We start from the raw sequence: 19054 nt of genomic DNA, 5'->3' as shown, positions 1-19054 counted from the left end.
CACAACCACAGGGGACCATGGGCGGGTGGCTTTTCCCAGGCCACAGCCACAGGTGCCTGGGACTGTAGGATGGGCAGCTTGTCCCTCTCCAGGGCCACAGGCACAGGTGCAGCCATTGATGCCTGGGACTGCGGGCAGACAGCTTGGCCCTCTCCCAGGCCACAGATGCAGCCATACTGCTGGTGCCTGGGACTGTGGGGTGGGCAGATTGTCCCTCTCCCAGGTGGTAGCCTGGCTGGTCCCCATTCCTCTCTCACAAGCTCATTTGTGCCTGGCTGTTCCCCATTCCTCTCTGGTGAGCTCATTTGCCCTGGCTGGTCCCCATTCCTCTCTCCCCAGTGTTGAGTGTCTGAGCCATTAGGGAATGATGATCATTTGCATATTAGCTCTTTATTATATAGGATTTTCACTAATCTCCTAAGCCAATGACAAATATTTTTGTATTTCTGTATGCTATGAATTTTTAAGTATATTATATGTATTGACTCATTTAATCCTCACAACAGTACTATGACATATACATTATTGTCATCTACCTATTTTATAAGTGAAGAAAGGGAGACACAGAGAGGTTAGGTATCTCATCAGAGATAACCCAGCAAACAACTAGAAAAGCAGAATTTTAAACAGTGCAATATGAATTCAGAGCCAATTCAAAAAAACACTATGCTACACTGCCTTTCATAAGAGAGCTGCAGAGCTTATAAGATTTCCACATTATTAGACTATTTCTGCCCCTGACTCCTAACCAGAAGTGGCAACAGCCATAAATAAGGTTATTGTTAAAAGAGCAAACAACTTTTGAACTTTTGTACACCATTCAGGTTCTATCTTCTACACATTCATCATCCTGCAAATATGTTAATAATTAGTAATCTATGAAACTCTTAATGGTGGTTATGATAGCAGAAATGGAAAAATACTAATCTGTTCATTAAACAAATATTTATTAAAGATCAATTATACCAGTCACTCTTCTGAGTGTTTGAGATATATCAGTGAACAAAACAGACAAAACTTTCTACCCTCAAGAACCTCATATTATAGAAGACAGTGGGAGGTAATCTCTTTTCTGAGAAAGCTATAATTTATATAAATAATAAAGAAGAGATTGAACAAAAGTAGGAAACATTCATTAGCCAAATGATTATCAATGTTTCCAACAAGGGGTCAGCAGATCTTTTGGTCCTGATAGCTTCATTCTTGAACCAATTATGTGCTTAACTTAATATCTAGTAAGTTGCAAATAAAAATTTCCATCCTAAAATTGTAAAGGAGTAATCCTTCCAGACAGCCAAAAATTAAAATACCTTAGTGAAGTATGAATGATGTTTGCATATTTTAAAGAAAATGCGGACAAATGACATCTATGTGTTTTAACTGATTCCAAACTTAAAAGAAAATGTCAGACAATATAAGAACTCAGCTCAATTGCAAAGCATGGGACTTAATCTATATTGAAACCAAATATTCTATAAGCATGCAGTGAAGTGCAAAAAATAGCAATTGAAAAATGACATGATTAAATGGCATGACATGCAATCATTTGCTCTCAATTATATCAATGTATCTTCTTCATTTCTAGAAGTCAGGCAGAAATATTGTTTTTTAAATGCCTCTATTAAATTGGTCACCAATAATAAAATAGATGAGAGTCCTAAATAAGCTCATTTACATAACATACATCACACACTACAAAACTATTCTCTCCAAACAGTTTTGCTCATAGATTTGTCTCCTGGTTGTCATGAGTCTTTGCTACGTTAGCAGATTTTAAAAGCGTAGTAGTCCCGTCAGAACCATTTGCAGAAAAATGTTTATGAAACTTTTCTAGTTAACCCTTGTCAGGATCCTTATTGCTAATTATGGAAAAGGTATTGATATAATATCTTGGCTGTCACATTTTATTATGATGATGATAGAAGCAGAATCTAGGTCTGACATTTTGGAAATACCACCTAATTGCAAGTCAGAAACAGAGAATGACAGTTTTAAGTAGATTATAACTTCTTTCAAAATAACAAACTGCCTTATTTAATGTAAAAAACTAGATTTTAAAAATAGTGTTAAATCTCCTGAATTGGTTCGCCAAGCACATCTCTATTGGCTCCTTGAAGAAGATCTAGGATTTGTGCCAAAATAGTTTTAAAATTGTACATGATAACACAGGTCTAGATTCTAACACTAAATGATTTCTTATAACCACTTAAAATATTTTCAGTGAATACTTTCATGTGTAAGAAAAATCACCTCCCCTCTGTTCACCTAGGTAGCAGTGAGGCCCACAGGTCAGTCACCTTTACCTCTGTGGCCTAATTAGCCTGACCTTTGACCTAGAAAAAAATCTTTCTTTTTCTTGCAATATAGTATCCTCACCAATTAAGTTGAATCATTAAGTACCAGGTCTATTCATTAATACTGAATGGTGTCACCAAGAAAAAAGGTCATTAGTCTTTTATAAATACTCTTTTTTTGTTGTGTTTGTACCTTTATGTATTGAAAAAAATATTAATTATATTTGGAAAGGAATATTTCTAGCCCTCTCAGCTATTTTTTTTTTTTTTTTTTTTTTTTTTTTTTTTAGCTGTGAACCAAAACATAATAACCATTCTAAAAATGCAGACCCTCTCCATGGAAGCTGATGATATCCCTGTGTGGCATTCTTTAATTTCCCTTTGACTTTTCCTACACTAGGTTAAGTACTTTTAAATATGTTTGTTTTTAAGAATCAAGCTCAGTAGTCATGTGCTTAGTTCATATTCACATGCAATTAGTAATATGTTATATATTTCCTTTTCTAAATTAAAAACACTATTAAAATTCCAGACATACAAAACAATATGAAGATTAAGTTACTCCAAAGAAAACTGTAATAGCTTACAGATTGCTTGTATCATTACTAAAATGCTGGTATCTATTACAGAGTCTCCCTGGAATAAAGAATGCACTTTTGGCAATAATCTTTTAAAAACATGTCCATTATTGTAAAGATGCTAAACCAGTTTGCAATTATAGAAAGGTACTTTTAGCAATAAAGGGGAAAAGCTGCTGGATATAAATGGAACTTAGCCATTCTACCACAAAATACCTTTACTTAAAATCCTACCATCACTCCTTTCCTGAGCAGGTAAGGCATTAATTGCCATTTATTTTTCATTATTATATTTTGAAATCTATTTAAACTGTTGTACTTTTTATCTCTTATTGATTCCATGGGAGCCATTTCAAAGTAATTCTGGGGACTGGATGAAGGTGATTTTCTTCTCTAGGTAGCCTGCCAATCCCAGGACCTAAACTCATCTGAGCTTTAACATGTTTTGCATATTTACTGGCCAGGTCAAAAGAATAGCCAGTGCAGTCTTGAGGAGAGGAAGAAAAGAATTCTTTATGACAAGGTATAGTGCAATACACCCATGAAGCTAAATATGAGAAAAGGATCATAATGAAGACCACACCTGGAGAATGAAAGACTATAAGGAAAGAAAGCAAGAGAACACAGGAGCAAGGATGACCCAAGAGGAATTCTCAGGGATAATGTGTAACACCCAGGAGAGGACAGAGTCTTAGAATAATTGTGACTCACTCAACTCTGATGCATGGTATTTCTCTAGCTCTCTCATCCATACACAGTTAGCTATTCTTCACCCTTCTCTTCTGAACAAGCAAAAAAACAAACAAATCCTATTTTTCCAGACCTATCTCTGGCTAACTTGCTTCTTATTTCCTGTGAAGCCATTCTTGGAACTCATCACAAAGCTCAGAGTGTTACTTCAAGGTTAACAGCTAGGAATTGGCATTTTGGGGAAGTAATTTCTGTAATTCCAGAATCCTACAGATGGAAAATAAACAAATTCAAGAATGCTAGGGACACAGAATTCAGGAAGAGAATTGGGCTATGGGGTATAGCACCACTTAAAAAGACAGAAAATGGTATGAGGGGCAAAAAGTCAGTATTAGATAGATCCTTCTGTTCATTCATATACTCCTTCCTGACCTAGAAGAAGCTGAGGTATAGACAGCTCTATAAACTTCATTTTTCTGATTTTATTTTCATAGCATATAAAATAAATAGGATAATTCCTAAGAGTTTGGACCACTGGGAATTTGCATCTTAGCTTTTCCCTTTGTGTTTGTTGTGGAAGCCCAGGGAAACCCAACTCTTTCCCAGCAGCTATCAGTATTCCCAGATGTGCAGTAATACTAACCACATTCTCAGGGTCATTTAGAAGTTTAACTATGTATAAAGGCCAAACACTTTTCAACTATTATATTAGGTAGCATAGAGACTCTAAATATTAGCTAACTGGTAAATTGCTATAGTGTTTATTTAGCTCAAATCAATATTCTGGACCCTTGTTTAAAGAACTTCCATCTTTAAACACTCCCATTGGTGGCAAGGCAGAAGAGAAGTCATCTGAGCACAAAGATGTTTTAGTTGAACATTAGAGAAGCAATTTAGATTGAGTGAGCAGTTTAGTCTTCTGCTAGTTTGAATAACAGGTTGTGTGATCTCAAATAAATTATGTAACTTTTATATGCCTTCCAGACTCTTTCTCTGAAAAGCAATGGTCCTTTAACCTTCACCATCTCTTGGCATCAGATTATTTCATAACCTTATTCTATTATGAGACAGGAAAAATATCATATGGTGGTCTGAGATAGACTTTTCAGAAAATAATAAAATATAACTTTGAACATCTCTCAGTTGTAAGTGGACTCTCATCTCCTCTGATGAACTTCTAGGGATGATAGAATATTAATTTTATTTTGTCTTTATCACTTTTATTTATTTTCCTAACCGGAACTGTAGGCAAATGTTTTAATTGGACAAGTATGTTGTGCTATTATTTGCATGAATCAATCTTACTTGGTCTCAGATTCTACGCATGTCTTGGTCATATTCTAACATCTTGAAAGTCTAATTCCAAATGTTTTTTATAGTGAGAACCACATGCCTAACCAAAACACATGAGGTTGAAATTTTAACTTCCATTGTTGTTTTCATAAAACCTAGAAGTCTGTTGCACCAGTGTTTTATTGAAAGTTAGGAGGGAATGATTGAATAGCCATCGGTTCTCTTGCTGGTTGGTCTTGGCTAACTGATAAAGGAATGAATGAGTATTGAAACACCCCTCCAATTTCTAAAAGTCATTTCTCCTGTCATGACTGAAGGGCAATAAAGAACATTTTGATAAAAAGAAGAGAGCATGAGAGGAACTCGTTATACTCTATCCTATGTTTTTCAGAGAAGCTTCTAACTTCAGACCTGTCAACCTATTTTTACACTTATCCTGATGACATTAAATTCAAAAAGGAAGAAAAATTCCTTGGGGAAGAGCATTTGATATTCTAAATGTACAGGGTATAAATTAGGATTTAATCAACAGTTTAGAGCATCAGTGAAATTAAGAGAGATAAGTTAGGCTATTTTTTTCCAGATGGGAATAATGATTTATGCTTCTGCCCTATCTTAGAGAGATTTGGGGAGGATTAAGAAGCTAATGTCTATAAAGCTCTTTAAGCTCCTCATATGGAGGTGCAACATAAATACAAGGTAAAAAATGACAGCAAACTATACTGAGTTGAACTCCTAAGAGTAAAGACCTTGAAAATGAGAAGTTGTAGACAAGTCTCTGAGTTTCAAGGCCACAGGAACCTTGCCTTATTGTTAAATGTGTTTTTAATATTGTTTATAAAAGTACTTCACAGTATTAATAAGCATTTCTACACTTCGAATTAATCAAAAGCTCCTTGTGATAATTTTTTTATTTCTATTCAACTGAGATAGGCTATTATCTCTTTTTATAAAAGAAAAATTGAGATGTGAAGACATCAATGATAACTCACATGAAATTACAGCTTCAGTGCTACTGGACTGAGCCTGGATTAGGATTCAGTGGATGTGGGCTGCCATCTGGCTCAGGCTCTGGTTCTGTCCTGGGTGAGTCATTTAATTTATCAGATACATGGCTTTCTCCTCTTTGGAATAGGAGGTTGAGCTGGCTAAATGATCTCAGGTCTCACCTCATGATGACATTTTACAACCTGCTAAGTACCTCATGAGTTTCTAGTGACTCTAAGGCATTGTCTACTATACTATGAAGAGCATGCAAAACAAATACAACTTCAAGATAGCTCCTTCTTTAAAATGTTTTATACTCTTAAAACAATGAAATACCACCACACGCCTATTAGAATGGCCAAAATTTGGAACACAGACAATACCAAATGCTAGCGAGAATGTGGACAAATAGAACCTCTCATTCATTGATGGTGGGAATGCAAAATGGAACTAGCACTTCGGAAGCTTGTTAGTTTCTCACAAAATAAACATACTTTTATGGTAATATCCAGCAAACGTGATCCTCAGCATTTACCCAAGGAGGCTGAACACTTATGTTCACACAAGAATCTGCACATGAATGTTTATAGCAGATTTATTCATAACTTCCAAAACTTGAAGCAACCAAGTTGTCCTTTAGTAGGTGAATGGTTGAGTAAACTATGCTACATCCAGGAAATGGAATACTAGTACTACAAAGAAATAAGCTATGAAGACATAAAAAGACATGGAGGAATCTTAAATGCATATTACTTAGTGGAATGAACCAATCTGAAAAGGCTAAATACTGACTGGTCCCAACTGGACAACATTTTTGGAAAGGCAAAACTGGGGAGAGCAAAAAGATTAGTTGTGGATGTCAGGGGTTGATGCAGGGGTGTGGGAAGAGGAATGAATAAGTGGAACACAGAGGATTTTACGGGCGGTGAAAATACTCAGTATGATGCCATAATGATGGATACATGTCATTACACATTTGTCTAAACTCATAGAGTGTACAATACCAAGAATGAACCATATAAACTATAAACTATGGACTTCATGCAATTATAATGTGTCAGTGTATGTTCAGCAATTGTAGCAAATGTACCACTTTGGGGAGGTTGTTGATATTGGGGGACAGACACTATATATGTGTGGGAGCAGGGGGTGTATAAGAAATCTTCCCCTCAATTGTGCTGTTTAGAACCCAAAAGTGCTCTAAAAAATTAAATCTTAAAAAAAGGTTTACATTATAGCTTGTTAACAAGAGACATAGATTCATACATATTCACATTTAAATAAAATTTAAATAAGCACATAAAACAACACAGAAATCTCTTCAATCACTTATTTCCAGGCTTCCCCCTCCTTCACTTCAGATCTCAGTTTAGAATCACTTACTCTAGGAACGTCCTTGCCTCTCGGCACCAGAACCTGCCCTCCCAGGAAGGCCCCATGTGCTTCCACAGCACACTATCACAGCACACTCCGCGTTCTATTTTACTTGCGAGCTGACTTGTCTATATCTCCCTTTAGACTGCGTGTTCCTTGGAAGAGGGCAAGGGATGACTCACCACAGGATTCCCAGTGCCCAGCACAGCATTCGACATACATATTTGCTTAAGATAGGGGTGTCGAACTCAATCAGAGAAGGGGCCAAAATCTAAAATCCAGCCTAAATCTCGGGCCGAATGGTTTACTGAACAGTCATAAACTGACAATGTCATAAACTGACAGCAGAGTGCAGTGATGACAGCGCGGTGCGGGCCACATTGCAAGGCCTGGCGGGCTGGATTTGGCCCGCGGGCCTTGTGTTTGACACATGTGGCTTAAGAGAATAGTGTTGAATGAATTAAAAATATCTCTATCCACATCCCCCAAATAATTTTGTACTAGCTCCTCTTTTTAGGTACCAGAACCCCTCTATCCTTACATAAGTTCTATTACTCTCAATGCCTTTAAATGAAGATTTCCTTCATTTAAAGGAGGCTTTAAGCCCTGGCCAGACAGCTCAGTTGGTTAGAGCATTGCCCTTATACACCAAGGTTATAGGTTCAATCCCTGGTCAGAGCACATATAAGAATCAACCAATGAATGCATAAATAAGTGGAACAACAAATCGATGTTGCTCTCTTTCTCTCCCTTTCTCTAAAATTGATAAAATAAGAAAAAAGAAGAAGAAGGGGAGTACTGTGAGCCAATGCAGAGACAATAGATTCCAGGGAATGGAGCTCTTGGTGGGAGTGAGGCCTCTTCTTCCCCTTACCCCTACCACCAAAGCAGTTCCCAAATCCTGTCATCTCTAACCTTGTGGTCTCTTTTAAATCCAGCTTCCTCTCTTTCACTGTAATTATAATATATCAAGTCCCCAGGATGTACCAGATAGCTGCTTCCTAATGGGTCTTTCTCCCTCCAAGGGGATGGACACACATCTCTACAAGACCACTCTCCTGCTCTGGGGAACTGAGGATGCCCCTGATGACTGATGTAGGCTCCTTGGCTTACATTCAACTTCACCTAATATTGGACATGTAGGTACTCCTATGCTTCTGAATCAATATACAATTTATTGTATCATGTATATAGTCTATACCTTCTCATCTCTGAATTATAATAAAACTAAGGGAAATCTTAATTCCCATTTAGATTTTGTCTCGACCTGAAATATTTATACAAGGGTGCCACTTAGAGAATCTCTCAGGGGACCTATCTCAACACCCAGTCCTGGAAAACAAAACTCCCTCCTTAAAAATAACCAGAGAGAGAAAACCAACACATGTACTGACACATTATGCATATTTGGGAATAGGGGTGTGTGAGAAATCTTACCCTCAATTGTGCTGTTTAGAACCTAAAAGTGCTCTAAAAAATTAAATCTTTAAAAAAAGTTTCAATTGATTTCTTGGAAATATGCACCAGGATGTTGTATCCTTGGGCTGAGGTAGGTACTTCTGAAGATGGAACAAATTAAGATCAGTAAAGATTGTACGAAGATGAACTTTTGTTGAATTAAAAATGGCAATGAAGATAATATAAACTGCAAACTTGGGTCCTAAAGAAACATAAGACCACCTTGGGAATTCTGCCAGAAGTCCCTCGATAAAGACATGAAAGTAAGAATTGATTTATTTAAGTGAGAGAAGTATCCGGGGGCCCAATGTGCAAAGAATGGGACCTCCAAAGGGAGGGAACTAAGCATGCGGAGAAGTCTCAATAGTCAAACGGTAGGCAAAAATTTCTAATCTAAAGCAGGATTTAAATTTTCAAAATCAATTAGGACGCACTAAGTTACCAGCAAAAGAAATGAAAAGAGGCTAACACCCACTCACATGAAAGTGAAAACCAAAAATCAGGCTTCTCCTTTATGGCTATATATGCCAAAAGCTGTTTTGATGTCAAGAGACTATACTCACCAGAGCAAAAATTTATATTAGGCGTACCTACTGTTCATATGCAAAGTCAAGCAACACACATATCAACCATGCAAGGGTTTGTGAGATTTATGAGGAATATACTTTTCCTATAAGAACTATTAGAAGGTAGTCCAGTAGTAAATATAAGAATAATTATTTTTTAAAGATAAAAATCATAATACTTAAAAAAAACAGATGTTGAGCAACAAAATGAGTATTATAAAGAATTCTGAATCATTTTTCACATTCTTTTAAAATATAATGCAAATGTCAAAAGACATTATTGAAAGTATGAGAAAAGATGTAATTATGTTAGTAAAATAATAATATTATTATTTTATTGTATCATGTATATAGTCTATACCTTCTCATATATATAGTCTATAATATGTAATTATAGACTATATATATGAGTCTATAATTACATATTACATATTTTTGTTGACATGTAATATGTAACAAAAACACAGAAGTTGAGTGGTGAATACAGAAAAAAGTCAATTGTCATCTTAAAAGTGACATGAGAGGCTGATTTACACTTGATATTGAAAGTAAAGATTTTTTTTAAAACTTTACAATTTACTAAAGTAAAAATGAACAAAACAACATGCCTTATAGCAAAATTCTTAAACAAGACCGCAGTGTAAGCTTATGCATTGCAAACACCCAGACCAGTGCCTGCCACATGGTAGTTGTCCAATAAATAATTATTGAATGACTAAGTGAATGACTGTGATAAGATTAAAGTTCAGTAATCTTAATCAAGAAAATAAATCTAAAGGCCCTCATTCACTGCTGGTGGGAATGTAAACTGATACAGCCACTGAGAAAACAGTAAATAAAGGTTCCTCAAAAAGCTAAGAATAGGCCAAAATCGGTTTAGGTCAGTGCATAGAGAGTCGGTCTACAGACTGAAAGGTCCCAGGTTTGATTCCAGTCAAGGGCATGTACCTTGGTTGCAGGCACATCCCCAGTAGGGAATGTGCAAGAGGCAGCTGATCAATGTTTCTCTCTCATCGATGTTTCTAGCTCTCTATCCCTCTCTCTTCCTCTCTGTAAGAAAAATCAATTATATATATATATATATATATATATATATATATATATATATATATATATATTATTAAAGTAAGAATAGAGTCACTATATGGCCCAGCAGACCCTTGTCTGAGTATCTACCCCCCAAAAATTGAAAACATTTATTTGTAAAGACATACGCACTCCTATGTTCATTGTAGCATCATTCACAGTGGCTAAAACATGGAAAAAACTGAAGTGTGGAAACAAGATGTAGTACATATATACAATGGAATATTACTCAGCTATAAGAAAAGATGAAAAACTGTCATTTGTGACAACATGGATGGATCTTGAGAATATCATGCTAAGTGAAATAAAGCAAACAGAAAAAGGCATGAACCATATGCTTTCATTCACATGTGAGATATAAAACTGAAAGCAATAAATGATCAACAATAACAAAAAAACACTCACTGACACAGACAATAGTATGGTGGTTACCAGGGTGAAGTAGGGTAGAGGGTGGTAAAGGAGGTCAGATATAGGTGTTAGAAAAAATCTGACTTTGGGTGGTGGGCACACATGCAATATATAGATGATGTATCGTATCATAGAATTGTACACTTGAAACCTATATAATCTTATTAACCAATGTCACCCCAATAAATTTAATTAAAAATATATATATAAAAAATGTAAATTGGCTTCATGTTCTTATTAAAAGATAGACTTTCTAATTAGATTAGAATGCAATTTATAAGTCTCTTAAAATAATTGCTAAAAATTGATTTTAAAAAAAAAGACATTGGGTGAGGTTGTGGTAAGCTTTTAGATACAGTGTGAAGGACTTCAAGCACATAAGAGATGAGAAAAGAATAAGTGTAGGCCTCTGGTTGCAGGGTTTCTGTTTAGTTATGCTAGATCCAAATCCTCCATCTTTTCAACTTGGTTTGGTTGTGAATTTCTACCCAAAGTTTTCTATCTTCCATTTCTTATAGACCTATATATTAGATTGCCGTTATTGCACCAGGAACTTATTGGTATATTTCTTTCTACTTTTAAATCAACCAAGTCTTGATGATTTATAAAATCAAAATATATATAATTTATGTTATCTTTGCCATCATTCTCATTGAAATTCATAACTAGAAAGACTTTTCTTTTCCATTTTAGATCAGCATCTCTAGTAAAATTATAAAATATAGGTAGAAAGAGATAGTTGGCTACTGTGGTTGCCAAAGGCCATAGTATTGCAACTTTGGTTCCAAGAATTCCTTTGTCCTTCTCAAGCATCCTTTTCAATGATGAAACATGATCTTGATACACAGAGTTGCCTACATAACCAGGAATTATGTGCCAAATTGAAATGGTGCCTAGAGGAATTAAATGGTACCTATAATTGAATAGATTTACCAAAGAAAAAAGATGGCTACAGTTGCAATATGCTAAGATTGAAGGGAATCCTTACAATTAAAAAACCTAAATTTACAAATAAAAAATATCAGGCAAAGATAAATTATTTACAGAATTTACACAACTGAAAATCATAGATTATAATGTTGTCAACAACAACCTACCAAGGGCACTCAATAAATATGATCAATTAGTAAATTATAAAAGAATGATGTGGTAGCAAAGCTATAGAAGATGACTGACAATTCAATTTGAACACTGACAATTCAATATGAACACATGCACATGCACACTAATCTGGAATAAATGTGATCAAAATACAAAAAAGTCATGAAAACAAAATGTAAGTAAGAAAATGGACTCTGTTTGCCATCTTGCTCAAAACTGCAATGCGGCCTAATGTGGAGACTCTCCTTTGGTAATCTGGGACCTGGTTTTCTGCAACTCCCTTTCTACAGGTGAGATGGCAAATGTGGGAACTATATGATTAACTTATTTTATTCTAGTCTTGAAAGGAAAACAATTGTCTTGTGGTTTTACCTAGATGGTAATAGGTCAATTATACAACACATAGATAATTCAGTTCCTACAGAATATGCCACACATCCGAAATCATTGAAATCCCATGGGTTTTCTTTATCTAATTACTATTTATTTATTTATTTATTTATTTATTTATTTATTTATTTACTTTATCTATTTACCCTGCTGTATTAAAAATAAATGCTGAAATAGAACAGGATTATGCTATTTATAGATGTAAAAGGCTAATATGCTAAGTGTCCCTCCACCTGTCTGACTAGTGGCTTAGACACACACTGACCACCAGGGGGCAGAAGCTCAACACAGAAGCTGTGAAGCTGCAGTGACTTGGCAGTGGCAGTTCTTGGGTGACACACCCCGAAACCAGAGAGGAGGGACCCCAATTTTTCATGGGGCTATGCGATTCCACCTTTGGCCATGGGTTATGTTGTTGCTGGGGCAATGTCAGCCACAAATCTGGTTTATTGCTCACTTGCATTTGCATTTCACACCCTGTACGACAGCAACTTTGCATATTGCCCTCTCACACTCCTGAACCCCTGGAGGAATGTTGGAGAGCCAGTTTCAGCCCGATTCCCACAGGCCAGGCTGAGAGACCCCACCTGCTAAAAGGATCCCATTCATTCAGCAGACGCTGGGGAAGGACCACAGGAGGTTGGCTCCAAGGCATGTCTGGCCTCTTTCACCCAGTCCCACCCCACCAGCCAGCTTCCAATTAATGTCCTTTCAATGTGCATGAATCTGTGCACTGGGTCACTAGTCTATATATATAAAAACCTAAAAGAATGTTTGACCATTTGACCATTTGACTGGTAGCTATGATGCACACTCACCACCAGGGGGCAGGTGCTCAGTGCACAGGCATGAAAACATGGAACAGACTAATGAATCTCAGAAGGAGAGTGTATGGGGGAGGGTGGGAAGAGATTAACCAAATATTTTATATGCATACTAGAGGCCTGGTGCATGGATTCACACACTGGTGGGGTCCTTTAGCCTAAGGGATCAGGCCAAGGAAACCCACTGGTGCATGATCTGTGCACTGGGCCTCTAGTAATAATTATAATGCTGATAGTTAAAATATATAGCATTCCTAGTAGGCAGGCTCTATTTTAAGCAGCTTTTGTATACATTATATCACTTAACACTCATAGCCATTCTCTGAGGTAAGTGCCATTATTATCTCCATCTTTAAGATGAGAAACCTGAAGCATTAAGGAAACCATGGATTATATATAGGGAGAGCCAGGATAATCGCAAGCATCTTGAAGCCACAAGCTTATGCCTCTACCCTGTGGTGGGTCATATTCACTGCTCTAACCTTACATTTATCTTAGAGGAGAACATGAAAACTCCTTTGCAATTCTGTTCTCCCAAACTTGAATTTACTATTAACAGTGAAAACATTTAAGTAATGTTAACAAATCAGCTAAGAATAGAAACACTTATCACAGAGGTTTCAAAGCCTAAATGCGGTTCTATCTAGTTTTCTAGGCAGGATGGGTGAGATCGTCTCTAGACTAGCACTGCACTCTCTGCCTCCCATGAGTCTGGTTTACCTGATAGCAGGAATGCAAACAACACATGTGAAAGGAGCACATGGCTGTGTCTTTGCATCCTCAACTCAGGGGCAGAGCCCCTCACTTGACAGGAATCATACAGCGCCTAATTCTAGTAAAAGGTGAACTCAGAAAGAATTATGGCTTTGTTGTTCAATTTTCTTTCACTTTAGAAGTCTGCACTGGGACTGCCTATAAACATTTCTTGTGGGTCGCCCCCACCCCCAGATGGTAGTGTGAATAACATTTATTTAAATCTATCTTCGAATTTCAACCCTAACCCAACCAATTATTTTTCAAGGCAGTTCTGGATTCTGTCCAATTCCTTAAATTACTTCCAAAGAAGTGTTAGATGATGGGGTTTTTTATATGTGGTAGGGGAAAATATGTGATAAAAACTAAATTCAGTATTTTCTTTTGATGAACATGCATGGTTAATAGTGTTTTTAAAAATGTATCTAAGACACAGAAAGGATTACACCCTGTGTGACATCTGTTGATTTTGAAAGCATTTTGCGTGCTTTTGTTGCAGGCTGATTGAATGACTGTAATTCTTTGTTTGCAGCTTTGCCAATAGCATCATTGTGAAGTTTGTAATGACTCCGAGAGGCGGCCGTGGGGATGGTCTCAGACCTGTAGAAACCATGGCCTCCTTTCTCGGATCTCGAAACTTCCCAAATGTTTTCTCCTGTCTTTCAGCCTAACCTCCTTAGAATGTGGGCTTGGGGAGACACAGAAAATGTGATAATGCCATTTGAGATCGGTTATAGTGGACATAGGGTATTCCCTCCAAACGTTTTGACTAGATTGTTCCTATTTTTGTTCCTGGAAATCACACATTTAGAAAATATTTATTAAAGCACATGAACTGGGTTTAGCTCTTTTATTTATGTTTTATTTTGTAAAAGTACATTAGTGGTGTTCCCTTTCACAGTAATTAGCAATGTTCCAGGTTTCACAGTTAATTTGAAATCCTTTTAAAGATCCTACTCTATAATTTTTAATTTCCAAAACTTAAAACGCTGGCATGCTGCTCTTTCTTTGCCTGGAGCACCTAGGGCTCGTGGTCCCAAGAAGCATCTGAAGTGTGTAGCAGCTCCAAAGCACTGGATGCTGGATAAACTGACCAGTGTGTTTGCTCCTCGGCCATCTACCAGTCCCCACAAGCTGAGAAAATGTCTCCCTCTCATCATTTTCTTAAGGAACAGACTTAAGTATGCTCTACCAGGAGATGAAGTGAAGAAGATCTGCATGCATCAGTTAATTAAGATTGATGGCAAGGCCCGAACCGATGTAACCTACCCTGCTGGTTCTATGGATGTCATCAGCATTGACAAGACTGGAGAGGATTTCCGCCTGATCTATGACACTAAGGGCCGCTTTGCTGTTCATTGTATTACACCTGAGGAGGCCATGTACAAGTTGTGCAAAGTGAGGAAGATCTTTGTGGGCACAAAAGGAATCCCTCCTCTGGTAACCCATGATGCTCAAACCATCCGCTACCCTGATCCCCTCATCAAGGTGAACGACACCATTCAGATCGATTTGAAGACTGGGAAAATTACTGATTTCATCAAGATTGACACTGGTAACTTGTGCATGGTAACCGGAGGTGCTATGGAAGAATTGGCGTGATCACCAACAGGGAGAGGCACCCTGGTTCTTTTGACGTAGTTCATGTAAAAGATGCCAATGGCAACAGCTTTGCCACCAGGCTCTCCAACATTTTTGTAATTGGCAAAGGCAACAAACCATGGATTTCCCTACCCTGTGGAAAGGGTATCCGCCTCACCATTGCTGAAGAGAACAAGAGACTGGCGGCCAAACAGAGCAGTGGGTGAAGTGAGCTCTAGGTGACATGATTGGAAAAGTCTTTGTTCTTTATTAAAGATAATACAGCATGAAAAAACAAAACAAAACAAAACAAAACAAAAACAAAAACAAAACAAAAAACGCTGGCATGCTGACTACTCCCATCTGTGAAAATTTAGAAATGGGATGAGGAACTACAGAGTTAGCTACCAGTTACAGTAGCCCCTCTTCTCTGCAGAGGGATATGTTCCGAGTCCCCCCGTGGATGTCTCAAACCCTAGCTACTCCGTGGTTTTCTATACATACACACCTTTGATAAAGTTTAATCTATAAACCAGGCACAGAAAGATTAACAACAATAACTAACAATAAAATAGAACAATTACAACAATATACTGTAATAAAAGTTACATGAATGTGGCCTCTCTTAAAATATTTTATTGAACTGTCTTCACCTTTTTGCTTAAAGTGCTTCCCTTTGGCCTATCTAAATTGCCAGGTCCACCAGGCTTGCACTTTGAGGCTTTTATTACGTAAAACAAGAGTTACAAGCACTGTGATACCCCAACCATCGATCGGATAACTCAATGGGCTGCTTAGGCTGGTAGCTTAGCCAGTGTGGATACGCTGGACAAAGGGATGACTCCTGTCCCAGGCAGGACAGAGAGGGAAGGCAGGAGATTTCATCTGATACTCAGAGCAGTGCGTAGTTTAAAATTTATGAATTGTTTAAAACTTATACATTTTCCATTTAATATTTTTGATGGGTAAGTAAAACTGCAGAAAGCAAAACAGTGGGTTAGGGAGGGTTACAGTAATGTGCTTTTCCCTTTTTGAGAAAGAGATCTTTGACCTAGGGATGTTGAATCTACAGAGTAGGGGAAGATTAAGGAACATACTTTCTAGATCTGACTATCGACTCAATCATTAACTGTGTGGCCTTGAGTAACTTACTTCAATGTTTCCCTGCCTCAGTTTCTCATTTCACAGCAGGGATAACAAACCCCCTCCTTCAGGATGATGATGAGGATTAAATAAGCAAGTGCAGATAAAAACTTTAGAAACTGTGACTCAGGTGCTCTGAACAGTGTATAACTATTGGTTGTCATTATTAAAATAATTAAAAGAACATTTTGCAATTCTTTTAATAAGGAAGTGCATGTTTAGGGTAATCTTTGTAATCCAGAGTAGGGTCAGGAAACTAAGGCCCACGGGCCTAATCCTGCCCACTGACAAACTTTTGTAAAGAGTTTCGTAAGTTAGTTTTATTAAACACACTGCATTTATTCACTTACATATAGTCTGTGGCTGCTTTTGCACCAGAACAGCAGAGTTGCGTGTTGCAACAGAGATTGTATTACCTGGCCTTTCACAGAATATGTCTGCCAATACTTGATTTAGAGTAAAACGAGTTTTCAATGTTTATTTTTGAAGGTCAGTGAATGGTGGGATGGGAGAATATTAGAACTCAAACCCAGAGGCTGTTGCTTTTGCTCTGTCTCTGCTGCTGGTTTCTGTGGGCTTCAAACAAGTCTCATCACCTTCCCACACCTCAAGTTCTCCACCATACAAATACGTAAAAATACACATAAGGAAGGCCCACAATTTTCAACTTACATAATTAGTGCAAGGGTTAAGTATAGTAACATGCATGAAAGTTCTCGGTCACAGTTAAATTGCTCAGTAAATGTGGGGTGTTAATCATTGACGAGGTTACCAAACCTTTCCTCTCATTCACCTCCTGATGAGAAGGCTTCTTGGGTCTAACCCTGCCCTTGGGGGGGGTGGGGGGGGGAGTTCTGGGGGCAGGCCAGTGTGGCAACTCCTGTAGCTGGTAATGAATCTTTTCTCCTGATTTGAGTTTTTTGTTTTTTGGTGTTTTTTTTTTTTAATATATTTTATTGATTTTGTACAGAGAGGAATGGAGAGAGATAGAGAGTTAGAAACATCGATGAGAGAGAGTCATCCATCAGCTGCCTCTTGCACACCCCCTACTGGGGATATGCCTGCAACCAAGGTACATGCCCTTGACCGGAATCGAACCCGGGACCCTTCAGTCCCCAAGCCGAAGCTCTATCCATTGAGCCAAACCGGTCTCGGCTGATTTGAGTTTTAAAAATAATGAATCTGGTTATGGGATACAAAGAATATATAACTAAGTAATTATTTACTCCCTGTTCTCTCTGACGGGTCACTAGTAATAAGTGGTGCTTGCCAGTCAATGGCACCCAAGCTGCACACACACAGCTCCAGGGGCCTTGCCAGCCACCTCCTTCAGCCTCCCATGTGCTCTCTGCACTCTGCTGTCAGGGGGCGCTCACTCCTTGACAATTTTGCATTTTGTCCCAGGGCTCTTGGGTTTCAGTCTTCATGAGTCACTCGGTGCTAGGCTTTGATTTTTCCAGTTCTAGGTAGACATTTTTGCCTTGTGTCTGATTCCACATTTATCACACTTACTGCCTTAAAGAAAAATACGTTCCACAATTGCTTTTTCTCTTTGTAACTCAAGATCCAGATCCTTTGGCTCATCCCAAACCAAGCTCTGAGATGGAAACCGTGTCTACAGGGCGAGGGATCTTCCTGTTTCTATGCAGCACCTCCCCCCGGCTCTCCAGGGCAGGGCACTGTGGCTTATCTATCATTACTCTGGATGATATATAAAGGAATTGATTCTGTTAAAAATCTGAGATTTTAGCCGAAACCGGTTTGGCTCAGTGGATGGAGCATTGGCCTGCGGACTGAAAGGTCCCAGGTTCGATTCTAGTCAAGGGCATGTACCTTGGTTGTGGGCACATCCCCAGTAGGGGGTGTGCAGGCGGCAGCTGATCGGTGATTCTCTCTCATCGATGTTTCTAACTCTCTGTCCCTCTCTCTTCCTCTCTGTGAAAAATCAATAAAATATATTAAAAAAAAAAAAAAAAGTCTGAGATTTTAAAGAATGGAGACTGATAAAGCTAACCCCAGTAGATAAAACGTGTCTTCTGTGTGACCTCTAACAGCAGGAACATTTCGGAGCTCTTAAGAACAGGCAGAACATGGCAAAATTTTCCCCATTCATAAACATTCCTTAATGACTCTCCTATTGAGAGGCTTTGTCACTTAGAAAGGCAGAAGGTAACTGCTCTTTGGATTTGTAGTAAATAAAAGTTTCTATTCTACATATGCTTACCAATTACAATTTTGAGAGTTTGTAAACATTACATTATTATTGTATTACAAACATTTGGTTTCATTCTTCTGATGAAAGTGGTAATATACAGAACACTTGATTAATCACACTAAGTGCTAAAGGGTAAACAGCTCAGAAATATTTAAAATTCTGGGCGGGAAAGGCATTTACTCCCACAGACGTGCATAAAGCTTTCTTTAAAGGAAGTGTGATCATGTTAGATCCACTTAGCTTATCTGATCAAATGTTTCAAGGTCAACGTGTTAGAAGGGTCTGGTGTTTCTGGCCGCAAAGAAAAATC

At 37.8% G+C, this 19054-nt stretch overlaps 2 protein-coding genes and 1 long non-coding RNA gene across 12 annotated transcripts in view; 2 read left to right on the top strand and 1 right to left on the bottom strand.

The window, feature by feature from the left end:
* The window catches only part of AKAP6 (A-kinase anchoring protein 6), a 456973-nt gene that overhangs the window by 57036 nt on the left and 380883 nt on the right, over positions 1-19054 (bottom strand). The window lies entirely within an intron of this gene.
* The window catches only part of LOC311618090, a 474169-nt gene that overhangs the window by 362738 nt on the left and 92377 nt on the right, over positions 1-19054 (top strand). The window contains exon 3 of one of the 3 annotated variants that reach the window (XR_014794227.1): positions 2548-2581. The exons of the other annotated variants lie outside the window; for them this stretch is intronic. This is a non-coding gene — a long non-coding RNA (uncharacterized lncRNA). Of the gene's footprint in view, positions 1-2547; positions 2582-19054 lie in introns of those variants that run through there. 3 annotated transcript variants of the gene reach the window in all.
* Positions 14827-15695, top strand: LOC311614593 (small ribosomal subunit protein eS4-like). The gene is given in 2 exon segments (XM_084869629.1): positions 14827-15387; positions 15390-15695. Coding segments are annotated over 2 exon segments (729 nt in total). The 5' UTR covers positions 14827-14882; the 3' UTR covers positions 15614-15695.

This window comes from Pipistrellus hanaki, assembly GCF_964339955.1.
Source record: "Pipistrellus hanaki genome assembly, chromosome: 1".
Classification (NCBI taxonomy): domain Eukaryota; kingdom Metazoa; phylum Chordata; class Mammalia; order Chiroptera; family Vespertilionidae; genus Pipistrellus; species Pipistrellus hanaki.
The sequence above is the reverse complement of the archived record's forward strand: the minus strand, read 5'-3'. Positions and strand labels throughout refer to the sequence as shown.